Source organism: Plutella xylostella, chromosome 31 (genome assembly GCF_932276165.1).
Source record: "Plutella xylostella chromosome 31, ilPluXylo3.1, whole genome shotgun sequence".
Classification (NCBI taxonomy): domain Eukaryota; kingdom Metazoa; phylum Arthropoda; class Insecta; order Lepidoptera; family Plutellidae; genus Plutella; species Plutella xylostella.
Genome location: NC_064011.1, coordinates 927,386 through 940,804, shown reverse-complemented (window position 1 = coordinate 940,804; position 13,419 = coordinate 927,386). Strand labels below are relative to the sequence as shown.

Sequence of the window (13,419 nt, the reverse complement as noted above, 5' to 3'; positions counted from 1 at the left end):
AAATAATGCTTTATGGCATTCATTGTTGAAGTGTCTTCATTCACATTATTATTGCTATATCCAAATCTATTAGTATTTACTTTGCTATTTTTATTATTTCCTTGAACTAGTTTTGATTGATTTGGTATTCCTTTAACACGTATAAAATCTTCATCAGGGGTTGATCGAGTCCGTGTCATTTCATTTAGTTTATTCCAAGTATTACGAGTTTCCTGTGACGTTTTTTTATGTTCAACAGACGGTTGCACAGATGGATTATTTTCTTTTAGGGGTTGGTTTTGTAGTATAGCATTTAATTGTTTTTGCTTCGACTCATTAAGATTATACGAAGATAGTTCTTCTGGTACATTAACCTTACTTCTTTCATTTGTGTCATTATTATTATAGTCTTTCATAGTAAGTAAGTTTTCTGCGTGTGGATTAACATGAAGTATCTTATTTTGATTATTGTCATCCTTGTCTGATAAAGTATTTCTATCTTCGGCATGCTTCAAAATTGTTTCTAACGCTTGCTTACTTATTTTTGGAATTTGTGGATCCAACATAAATATCATAATTTGCTGCGTAGGAGTTAACTGTCTAGCTTTCGGATGTTGTAAAAGCCACCGATGAAATTGAAATTTCAATTCTAATTCAGCAAGCGAATTCCGGCCATCTACTGTATCATCATTATTTATAGCAATGTTATCTAATATTGCTCTACTCGGGTTATCGTCATGTGTGATGGTGGCAGCTGTAACTTGAATAGGCTTATGTTTATGTCCAGTTTTTGGATTAAATAAAGTATTTCTATCTTCGGCATGCTTCAAAATTATTTCTAAGGCTTGCTTACTTATTTTTGGATTTCGTGGATCCAACATAAATATCCTAATTTGCTGCGTAGGAGTTAACTGTCTAGCTTGGGGATGTTGTAAAAGCCACCGATGAAATTGAAGTTTCGATTCTAATTCAGCAAGCGAATTCCGGCCATCTCCTGTATCATCATTATTTATAGCAATGTTATCTAATATTGCTCTACTCGGGTTATCGTCATGTGTGATGGTGGCAGCTGTAACTTGAATAGGCTTATGTTTATGTCCAGTTCGTTGATTAACTATACTTAACTTCTGTTCTTTTATTTCTTCCAGATTACCATCATATTGGGTTTCAGTATTACCTTTTTTTAACCACGTATATTCAAATTCAGGATTATACTCATCTTCTTTAAGTATATTAGCAATTACTGTTTCCAAAAATTCTCTATCTATTTCACGGTTTTGAGTTAAATAGTTTTTAAACTTCAGCCAACGGTCTCTTTTCGGTAACTGATACAAATTAGGATATTGAGTTATCCATTTCCCAAAGGCTACTTTTAAATTATTTATAATATCTTGTTTTGCAGTATTTATGTCTGATAAATCAATATCTGTATTTGTTCTAACGTCATATTTATGATTAGTTTGAACATTTAATTCCATTTTATTTCCATCATTGTTTTTTTTAGAAGTAATAAAATTTTCAGGGTCCAACTTATGTTGAATCCATAAGTTGTATAACCATTTTAAAGCTTTGCTAGTGGGTTTGAAGTAGATAAAATAATTATTCGACACCTTTCCTCTGACTTCATTCGGTAGAAACTTGACAACTCGGTTACCATACAGTTGCACCCACAAACGCACAAGTTTTTGCCTTTTCTTTGTATCATTTAAAGACAAAATTTTAATTAACTTTAAACGAGGTTCCAAACTTAGTGTTTGCTTACTTAATTTATCCTCCAATTTCTCTAAACTATCAAGATTTTCCTGTTCGTTTACATTGTGCTTTACCTGACTTTTCGGATCATCGACCAGTCCATTTATTTTAACAGTTTTAAGCGGTCTTGGTCTATTTCCTAAACCTTTCTTATCTTCTGCAGGTTTAACTCTATGTTGTCGAAAGTGCCTTCTGGTGTTCTCAAATTCCTCGTGTTCACTTGAAACTTCAGTTTCATTTCGAACACTTACATTGTCTGTAACATTTTCAGCTGTTTCATCGACATTTTTGTTGGCTTCCATTCGGTTCTCATTTGTTTTATACTTAAGTGTGTCATTCTCCATTTTTAGATCGTAATCATTTTGATTTCTCGGGAGTTGCACTAACTCTGAATCATTCGAGTATGTTAAATTGGAAACCAGTGGCTTTTCAGTTTCATTTGTGGTATTTAATTTAGAAATGGTGTTCGGATAGGTGTAAAAAGGGTCTTTCTCGAGTAAGCTAGGAGGTTTGTCTCGTTGCTAAAAAAAACAGAAAGTCGCAGTGAATAAAAACTATAATCTCCCACTGTTGGACATAGGACTCTCGTAATATTAAGCTTAAGTCCACCTCAGTGTGACACCATTACTTTTATAAAATATCCAAATAAAAATAACACATGAATTCTAAAGTACCTATGTGACTTCTGGGAAAAAGGATTATTATAACTAGATTATCAGCAGGGAAAGTAGGTATAGAAACTCACTTGATCGGGATTCAAAGCCGCTACCTCAGCCAGCGCAACCAAACTAGCGACCAACCGCCACATATTGTCAGCACAAAGTGTGGAGAAGATGCAAAAAAAACAATATCTCGTTTTATTAAAGAAATAATTATGTTATGTTATTTTAACTTGGCGTGAAATTCGATTATTTTTAATTAAAATAGCAGATTAGTAATAAGTGTTTATGTGAAAGACGCAAATGAAAAAACATTGACGCTGAGTTTCCGAAAGGAAATTTAAGCTAATGTCGGCATTAAATCTATAGTCTGTCTCTTTCTGTCCGTATACTGTCAAAGCAAGGCAATCAATACATTTAATTGAAGGTTGACATTAGCTTAAAGTTTCTTTCTGCAACTCAGTGTAAGGGCAGCAAAATAGAATTGGGGCCACTTGCACCAACATATTAAATCTAGGGTTTAGTGTCAAATCTCGATTTAAGAAACGTACGTCCATATAAAATTTGACACGAAATGTTGGTGCAAGTGGCCCTAAACCCTCTGAGTCATCCTTTTCGGCCTACTATATCCTTTAACACCCTGTATGAAGAAAAATACCATATTTGCTGGTCAAGTGACTTTGAACTATGTACTAGATATTTTTTCGTACTTATAACCACTTATAACTTTTGTAAAAAATATTAAATTCAATAAAAGAACGAATATAATAAAATGCCACATTTATATTGGTCACAGTATAAAAGCGTGTATAACAATTTAACAATATTTCTATGAAACTTAACGTAAGAATAAGTATACTTAATTTTATATTTAAAACTTGTATTCATTCCACTTGATAAGTGTACCGGCCATCTTCATGTATGTGTGTAAGTATTTTTAACCTCCGACGAAAAAAGAGGGGTGTTATTTAATTTTATAAGTTTAATGTGTCTGTGGTAGCGTAGCACGCAAACGGCTGAACCGATTTTCGATTTGTTTTTTTTGGGTCATAGGCAATGTTACCCCGAGCGTTCCTATTCCTATTTTACCAAAATCGGCTAATCCGGTCAAAAGTTATGCGACTTTTAGTGTTGAATGTCGGGGGATTTTAACGTTGGTTACCTTATGATTATTAAACCTGTGATTCTAACATACAAATTGTTGGTGTATAACTACCTATAGAGGGTGTTGCAAAAAGGGTATACCAAGCCGAAACCAGCATGTACAGCATGTTATATCTAAGCCCGAATCTGAAATCAGAATTTCAAAATTCGTGATAAAAAAAAAAATCCATAGATACTTAGTTATTTTTAGTAAATTCTGATTTCAGATTCGGGCTTAGATAAAACATGCTGCACATGCTGGTTTCGGCTTATTATACCCTTTTTGCAACACCCTGTATAATAATATATGATTATCCGACTGTAAAGTCCCCGTGAATACCAAATCCCTGCGAAAATAACCGCCATTTTCCCCTTATTTCTTTATTCACGGACGCTATACCACTTCTAAACTCTAACTAATGGTTTTCTGGTCGAATATTTCTATCCAGTAGCCGTCGGGGTCTTGTATGAAGGCCAGTCCCTTCATTTTACCGTCATTAGGCTTTTTGATGAACTTCACTCCTAGTTGCTCGAACCTGGAACGAAAAAATGGGAGGATTAGAAATACCTATAATAGGTATGGAGTGGGTGCCGGGCGACGGGCGCCGGCGGAGAGGCAGGCCGAGACGAAGATAAAACATAAAAACATAATTTTATTGTGAAATAAAACTTAACTTAAATGGTGACGCCCTGACTCCTAAACTAGGAGCATCTGTATGTCAGGAGTCAGTGCCTTCCCAGAAATTGTACAAAAGTTTTGACGCTCTAAGAATAATTAATTTATATAGAAACTAAACAATTTAACCAAGTATATTGTTAGTTTAATTATGATTAACACACATACATGCAAAAATAAATAAAAAATAATTTAATCTCATTTTAAAGAGAGGGCGGGACGACCTGGATAAGTTTGATAACAACTGGGCTGAGGGTGCACAGCATCGAAAAGTGTGGCAGACAAAAGGGGAGGCCTTTGCCCAGCAGTGGAAAAACTAAATAAAAAATATCATAGGTATAATAAGTAGGTAGTCTATTTTATTAACAGACAAACAGACGCAGAAAAACAAAGCAAAAAAACCTGTTTCCTGTCAGACCGTTTTAAGTTAAACCCAATGACCGACATTGTACAGTGCCACAAACTTATCTGTTCCGGTGAGAGCTCCCGTAAATGTCTAATATTTCTTCACTCTATCTATAAGATTATAATTTTTCCGGTAGTGTTAATCGATCAATAATCGCTCAATTAAAATCGCGATATCGATCAATAATCGCTCAATTAAAATGGCGATATCGATCAATTAAGTTTGTGTTTAAGTTTGTGGCACTATACCAATGAATAGTCACAAATCTTCTAACCGAACGAATTTAAAATAAGAGCTCGGTGATGCTAGTGCGGTGTAATTTATCTAGTTACATTGTTAATCTAAGTACTGTGCAAACAAGTACCTGTCACAAGCGGTGTTGACATCCGCCACCAACAGTCCGATATGTCCGAATCCCCGCGGCTCAGAGTTTCCGTTGTGGTACGCCGAGTCATCGGACTCTGTGCCCCAGTTGCGTTCTGAGGCCTTACTGCTTCATTCATTCACCGTTCCCCTAATTCAATCACTCTTTTGCGGCTTTAATAAGTAACTCAATCGGTCGTTCTATCATTCACTTAGGGTGGGTTGCATCAACATCCCGGTTATCGTAATAGTTAAGGTTAAACTTAGCAATGACAGAGTCGTTACAGTTAATATTTTACTGTAACGTGTTGCACCATCAAATCGTCGGTCATTGTTAATGTTATTAGGGTTGCTATTCGTTTGAGACATAATTATCCCCAAAGTTATTGTGGGAAACGTTTTTATGTAAGGCAATACCAAATCTAGCTGTCGGACTGAAGCCGTCACAGAGTACATTGTAGCCGTCATTCTCTGTCAAAGCACTCAAAGTCAACATGTCATAGGAACTAAGTCTGTTGTTCCTCCAAATATTGACCAAAAGATGGTGGTATGTACCAGCGTGGTGGAGAAATGGTCCAAGCTTTGGAAGGCAGTTTAGACCTTGGGGATATGCACAAAGGTTCCATTCGAGAGAGCCAGGTGCAGGTACTTACACCCCCAGAGAATAGAATAGAATAGAAGCCTTAATTATTAATTAATTCTTAACAAGTTGAAATAAAAACTAACGATGTAATCAATTAAAATACTTAATTATTTATTGACATCCTTCGATTATGCTCATCATTCCTGTTAACTGCATATACAGGTTCCTCTTTATCAGATGATGAATCATCATAAAAAACCTAGCTGGTGGTACAGCACAGGGTCTCTATTTTGTTTACATAATATATTATGCAGCTATGCCCTAGCCACAATAATGGGCTGCACTCTTCTTAGTTCTGTCCTTATTTTCATTGATATATTTCTGTATTTCAGTGATTGCGAAATTTCTGAAAACAAGGTTATTCAATTAAAGAGTTACGTAGGTTACTTTGATATTAGATTGCTGCGCTGGACCGGCAACCGGCAGGTAGCCGGTAGTGGCTGGATAAGGAAGGCCGAGGGCACAGTGTTGTTTCGCTCCTTGGAAGAGCCCATGGCTAGAAGTGGACGCTTATTTGGTGGTGAAGATGATCATTACACCTACAACATAATAATAGGTGCACTTACTTCGTCGTTGGAGGCAGTAAGAAAGGTTCTAGTTTTAAAGCCAACACACGAGCCACATTTTTGAGACCTGGAATCTGCGAATCTATCAGTTCTCTGAAAGTACACCTTTCTCTTCATATTTCGTAAGTTCCGTACTTACTCCACCTCAATCTCAATTTCTGAGGAACTTGTTTCAAGCACTATTTCACGTAGAAGCGACATGATAAGAATTATTGAATATTAATATTTGTACGTAATACTGTTACTTTGAGGTTATACAACGGGTTTGACAGCTACCTGACTTTAACTTTAACAGTAACCGGCCAACATGGGGTGGTTATGGTTATCGTTAAAGTTATGACGTCATTTTAACCATAGTTGAATGGTGCAACCAATTTTTCGCTTAACCGATGCTTTGACAGATGATGTGACGTTTGTAATAGTTAAAGTTAAATGGTGCAACGCACCCTTAGTAAAGTATAGTGCCACAAACTTATCTGTTCCGGTGACAGCTCACGTAAATGTGTAATATTTCTTCATTCTATAAGATTTTAAGTTTGCCAGTAGTGGTAATTCACTCTTGTGGTTTTAATTTACCCATTTAATCTATATTAATATATAATTCATTAGTAAATAATGAGATATGGATCAATTTAGTTCGCTCTCACCGAAACAGATAAGTTTGTGGCACTGTATTTACTTATACCTACTTACTTTGAAAAATATCGCATGAGTCCACGAATCCTTCGCTTTTTGATGGACAGTTTTTTATGGTTGCTAAATAAATTAAATTCTCCATTGACAACCAACAAATGACAAATAAAACGTATGCATTTGACAGCTATCATTGGAGTCACGTTCTATTTTACAAAGTTTAATAGTAGTTTTATTACTACAGTCGTATTTGTCTAATTATTGTCGTGTGTGTAAATATAACAAACCTGTCTGTCACGAGCATTTTTTGCACTGACATCCATCCATCTAGTTCGTACATTGTAATCTAAGTACCTGTCACAAGCGGTGCTGACATCCGCCACTAAAAGTCCGATGTGTCCGAATCCCCGCGGCTCAGAGTTGCCGTTGTGGTACGCCGAGTCGTCGGACTCTGTGCCCCAGTTGCTGTGGAGAGAGGGGTGTTATAGTTATACAGGGTGTTGGGAAACTGTGGTGGAGGAAGTCGGTTATTACAGAAAAGTATCTGGGCTAAGGGCTGGTTTTTCAATAGTCAGATAAACGTTATCTGAAGAATAAAATTGTTGTTTATTTAGGGCTGATTTTTCAATGGACAGATAAATGTTATCTGGGGAATAATGCTGATGCTGTCGCGTCTGAATGTTTGTGTTAGACACTGACGGCAACAGTTTTATGAAACGCTCGCCCCAGCAGAATTACTAACTACTGCACTAACCGTTCGCCTAGCACTAAAATTAATGTACTTACTTACTCATTGATTGGTCTTCGGACAGTTCACTGATAAAATTTTACCCTCTATTTGTAATAACCTAACCAACGTTAAAACCCCCGATATTTAACACTACAAGTTCCTTAGCTTTAGAACGGCTGAGCCGATTTTGATTAAATATCACCTTCAGAGGTTATGAAAATAGTACAAGAATTTGAAGCTAAAAATTCCTATGGTCACGATGAAATTCCTATCACCATTATTAAGGATCACATTGATATTCTTGCTGAACCTCTTAGTTGTTTCTACAATAACTGTCTTCATGACAAAATTGTCCCTGAACAACTAAAGATTGCCAGAATTGACAACATTTCAAAATTTTATACAGTTGAAATTCGAAAACCATTTAGAGATATGGCTCTAATATTCACAAAAAAAAAATGTTTCCGATTTTTCTTTTGATTTATTTCAGAGAAAAACATAAAAATCTAAATTATCATTCGTGACACCACGATGTGGCATAATAATTAAACGGGCTTTTACTTCTAAAACATAAACAACAAAAAAACATGTTATGTCACTTTGACAATGACAATGACAAACATCACTCAAATGTCTGTCACTTTTATGTGTCCTTGTCAATGACGGAAGTACGTGATTGGTCCTTGCCACAAAATAAAGTTGAAGTTGAAGCTGATTGGTCCTTGTTCATGTCAAGTTAATGTCATCCAACTTTTTTTTTTTAGGTTAGGCAGGCAACGAAAATATTTTTATCCCAAGCCTCGACGTGACGTCACTCATACTAAAAATATTTTGAACTTTGAAATCAAAAAAATATATTAAAACATAGAAATATTAAGAAATAAAAAAATACGGGTCATCTAAATTTGTGATATCTCGTCGAAAATAAAATAAAATCGGTGAGCATTTTATTTGAAATGTTGTCAATTGTGCCTATTCACAAATCAGGGTCTCATACCGACCCAAAAAAATACAGACCGATTTCCATGTTACCTATACTGTCAAAAATATTTGAAAAAATGATTAAAAGACAGCTTGGTGTCCACCTTGCCTGTAATAATGTAATCCATGATAGACAATTCGGTTATCAAAAAAATATTGGTACAATTGACGCAGTTGATTTGTTAGTTGATGACGCAATCACAAAGTTAAATAACAAATTAAAAGTTGCTGGTATATTTCTTGACCTTAGCGCTGCTTTTGACATGGTGGATCACGCTTTATTGCTTAAAAAACTTGACTATTATGGAGTGAGGGGAGACATTCTAGAACTTTTGACATCTTATCTTAAAAATAGAAAACAATTCGTTGAAATTATTAGCAGGGAGAGGGATTGTGAAAATACTCATAGATCAAAATTGGTGAAATTAGAAAGAGGTGTTCCACAGGGATCAATTTTGGGACCTATTTTATTTATTTTATTCACAAATGATTTAATTGGTTACATAGGACAGTCTTTCCCAGACATAAGCATTGTAGTATTTGCCGATGACACTAACGCTATAGTTAATTCAAATGACATAAAATCACTTAGTAATAAGACTAATGCTATATTAATGACATTTGATAATTGGTTTAGGATTAATAACTTGAAATTAAATACTGACAAGACAAACGCGATGCTTTTTAAAACGACAAGTAGGAATAATGATACACTCGACATTCATATAAATAATAATAAAATAGAACTAGTAAATTCCGTGAAATTCCTAGGTATTCATATTGACTCCAAACTTAACTGGAACGAAGAGTTAAAATATGTCTCCAGTGCTATAAGTTCAGCCTGTTATGCCCTTCGTAGCCTGAGAGATGAGCTAGGAATTAACCACCTTAAGCAGGTGTACTACGCCTTGGTTGAGTCTAAGCTACGGTACAGCGTACGTTTTTGGGGAAATAGTTATCAATGTAATATAAATAGGGCATTTGTTCTTCAAAAAAGAGCAATAAGGACCATGATGCGAATGTCCCAGCGTCAATCTTGTAAGGAAGTATTTATTAAACTGAGCATTCTAACAGTGCCATGCTTATATATTCTGGTGGTCACTTCCCATCTAGTAAAATATCTACGACGATTAGAATCTGAATCAGAGAGACAAACTCGATTACAGACAAGAAGAAAGGATCTCAAATCTGATTTCTGCCCAAATCTTGACATAGCGAAGCATTCACCAAAGTATCAAGCTCTCCATTTGTACAATCACCTGCCTATAGAATATAAAGAGTTGACTGCTCATAAACTATTCAGTAAAAAACTAAAATTGTACCTGTTGAAGAAATGTTACTACTCAGTTGAGGAATTTATAAACGACAAAATTGATAATTAATTTAGCAGTATTTTTTTTTTATCTTATAAAATTTGTTTTCCTATAATGAATATTTTTGCTTGTAAGTATATAATAATATTGTTGTGCATGTTATTGTTATGTTAATCATAGATATTTATGTTATTTTTATTGTTAAATTCAAATACAATAAGTTAATTGTTTACTGAATAAAGAACTGAAGAACTGATATAATAATGAACAACACGATAAACTTATAACAACCCTCTTTTTTGTTTGGGGTTAAAAACTGACGAAAGCAACACTTACTAAGTCAACTCGAGCGTCGCTTTCCTGCTCATAGCCCACTTCTTCCTTTCAGCTTCGTCCTGAAATTGCAGAAAACAATAACTTAGACGGTGATCGGTAGTGGCTGGATGAGGAAGGCCGAGGATAGAGTGTTGTGGCTCTTCTATGACCAGCACTGTACGATTACGGGCTGATGATGATGATTTAAAAGAAATGGTAAGTAGTAGACGAGGAAGGATGCGTTATTTTGCTTTTTTTTTGTATGTCAAGCAATCCTACTAATATTATAAATTTGTAAGTTTGTGAGTGTGTGTTTGTTACTTCTTCACGTCAAAACGGCTTAACCGATTTTAACGAAATTAGGTATGGAGTTAGCTGAGACCCTGGATTAACACACAGGCTACTTTTCATCGCGGTATTCGTACTGGAAAACTTTTTAAGGCGAAGCGAAACTCGCGGGAACAACTAGTAACAATAATACTGGCTAATCCTTTCACGACGGTGACATGCCCACACAAATTACTTCACCCAGGGGTTCTAGTTGAAAACCTGCGCTATGGTGTGCTGTAGTACACCTGCCACAGCATCAAGCTGAGATAGAACCCATTTTGGCACCGAGAAGCAACATTCATGCTAATTTTTTTACTACTTTTAGGGTTCCGTAGCCAAAATGGCAAAAACGGAACCCTTATAGTTTCGTCATGTCCGTCTGTCCGTCTGTCCGTCTGTCCGTCTGTCACAGCCGATTTACTCGGAAACTATAAGTACTACAGTGATGAAATTTGATGGGAATATGTGTTGTATGAACCGCTACAAAAATATGACACTAAATAGTAAAAAAAAGAATTGGGGGTGGGGCCCCCCATACATGTAACTGAGGGATGAAATTTTTTTTTTCGATGTACATACCCGTGTGGGGTATCAATGGAAAGGTCTTTTAAAATGATATAAAGTTTTCTAAAAAAAACATTTTTCTTAAAGTGAACGGTTTTTGAGATATCAGCTCTCAAAGTCGTAAAAAGTATGTCCCCCCCCCTCTATTTTTATAACTACGGGGTATAAAATTCTAAAAAAAATAGAGGTGATGCATGCTAATTAACTCTTTCAACGATTTTTGGTTTGATCAAAGTATCTCTTATAGTTTTTGAGATAGGTTGATTTAACTGTAATTTTGCTGCTACGGAACCCTTTGTGCGCGAGCCCGACTCGCACTTGGCCGGTTTTTTTTAACCTTTTCTTGTGAACGTATGAGTGTGTTGTTTCTATGTGTGTTGGAAATAAAGGAATTTTCTTTCTTCAAATTGGTAGCGGTGCTGAGTAGGTATGCTGCTGATGAGCCAAGTCAGACAGGTCAGTGAGCATACCTTGGGTATGTCGCTAGGGTTCTCGTAGCCCATGAAGAACAAAGAGAACTTCATCTCGGGGAAGTGAAGTTGCTGCAGCAGCGTCATGCCTGCAAGGAGAGAGAGCATTATTAATGAACTAAAGAAACAAAAGCATTTGTACCATAAATGAGGTGAAATTGGCACTACCCTACTACAATTTTTATACTTAAAACTGGACCTGATTGGATCGACCATTAGAGCCATACATAATTATTTGGCATCATCAGAATAAGGAAATGATAGAACACCTTTTGTTATTATAAATTTTATAAACAAGTTGTCTTTTAGCTTCCAGACTCACTCCAATAAACATTTGTCTTGCATGTTGTGTGGCGTTCCCTGCTTATTCAAGTGGTTCTAGACTGAACCAGATGAGAAAGTAATTAATAATCTTCTTCTACTTATTGTGTTGACGACAAACCAACAAAGTCGCTAAATAATACTGGGCCACTGATACTGCACTGCTGGTAGCGGCCATGAGCTCTTCCCATGTACACAAGCAATTCAGATTTTGTGCATCCATGAATCCCCACCTAGCCATAATGGCCTTACTACAACCTTATGTTATTAATTGTTTGCTTAGTTAATAATGAAACTTACCGAGCACTCCGGTGTAGAAAGGTAGAGACTTGCGAGGATCCTTGATGCGGTACATCGTCTGCTGGAACAGGAAATCCTGGAAAATACCATAATATTGTGTCATAAACTTGTGTTAGTTTTGTAGGATACATCTGGTAGAATTTTCAGTTTATATTTGGGGGTACTCTCATTTTATCTAAGGCTATGTTCCCAGTGTAACTAAATTTTGCACACACACATACACACAAACACACGCACTCACGCCTTGTACTAATGTACTCCCTTGCGGGGTAGGCAGAGGTGCATTGCTGCACCCACTTTTCGCCAGAGTGTTATGTTAGTCCCAATGTAATAGGGGGCGGGCCTATTGCCATTTTACGGGCACATCCAAGACCTGAGAACAAATATCTGTGTTTAAACAAATATCTGCCCCAGCCGGGAATCGAACCCGGGACCATCAGCTCAGTAGTCAGGGTCACTAACCACTACGCCATTCGGTCGGTAAATTTTGCACATTTCATTATAAATGGATAGAGCATACATCTTTGCTAAGTACTTAAGTAAGTATATCATTTCTGTTATTCTGGGAGAATTCACTGAGACTACTAGGCTTAATTTATACTGGAAGCAGATAAATATTGGCTGATTGTGGTAAACACTAACCTTGGTGTTCGGATCAGGAGTCTGGCACAAAGCCTCAATCTCCTGGGCTGAAAATCCCCCAGCAGCCATTATTCTGAAATTAGGTCCAAAAGCTTATGTATAACCTCAAAATATAAATAACAATTTAGGAGATGCCTATGTCAAGATTTAAATGGAAAGAGACTAATGATGAAGGTACTAAATTAAAATGATTTAATAAATGATTATGTTAGAGAAACATAAATAAGTACTTATAAGTTGTAAAAAGATTGAATTCAATAGTTTGTGATCATGACATGATAGATTCATTTAAATAAGGTCAAGTAAGTATTTGCCGTAAAAAAAAACAGCAATATAAATTACTTACCAGCGTTATTCGATCTAATTTAATATAAATATGCCGACTCGCCGCAAAGTAAGTAAGTATATTTATGAAGTGGTTCACTTCGATATAAGTAAGTGCGACTGATAAGAATAGGTTTATGTAAGTGTTATGTGAAGAGAACAAAGATAAGGTAAGATGATTAAATAACAATAGAATTGTTATTTCAATAACTTACAGAAAATCGAGAACTTCGATCCAACCAAGTCCCAGCTGAAAAATGTCAACGCAAACTGACAATGACAATTACATTGACTGACATTGTGCTGTCA

The 13,419-nt window shown here is 35.9% G+C and overlaps 1 protein-coding gene across 3 annotated transcripts; it reads right to left on the bottom strand.

The window, feature by feature from the left end:
• Positions 1-3,943: 3,943 nt before the first annotated feature.
• On the bottom strand, positions 3,944-13,407 carry LOC105393509 (lactoylglutathione lyase). Of its 3 annotated transcripts, none has more exons than XM_011565280.3 (7): positions 13,326-13,407; positions 12,787-12,859; positions 12,145-12,220; positions 11,524-11,612; positions 10,181-10,239; positions 7,175-7,285; positions 3,944-4,069 (listed from the first exon to the last, which is right to left on the bottom strand). In XM_011565280.3, exons 2-7 carry the CDS (start codon positions 12,853-12,855, stop codon positions 3,946-3,948), a joined length of 528 nt encoding a protein of 175 aa, XP_011563582.2. In that variant the 5' UTR covers positions 12,856-12,859; positions 13,326-13,407; the 3' UTR covers positions 3,944-3,945. The 3 variants fall into 3 exon arrangements, with proteins under 3 accessions (XP_011563582.2, XP_048488260.1, XP_011563583.2); XM_048632303.1 differs by lacking the exons at positions 7,175-7,285; positions 13,326-13,407 and adding exons at positions 4,980-5,090; positions 13,133-13,271; XM_011565281.3 differs by lacking the exon at positions 13,326-13,407 and adding an exon at positions 13,133-13,267.
• Positions 13,408-13,419: the final 12 nt, after the last annotated feature.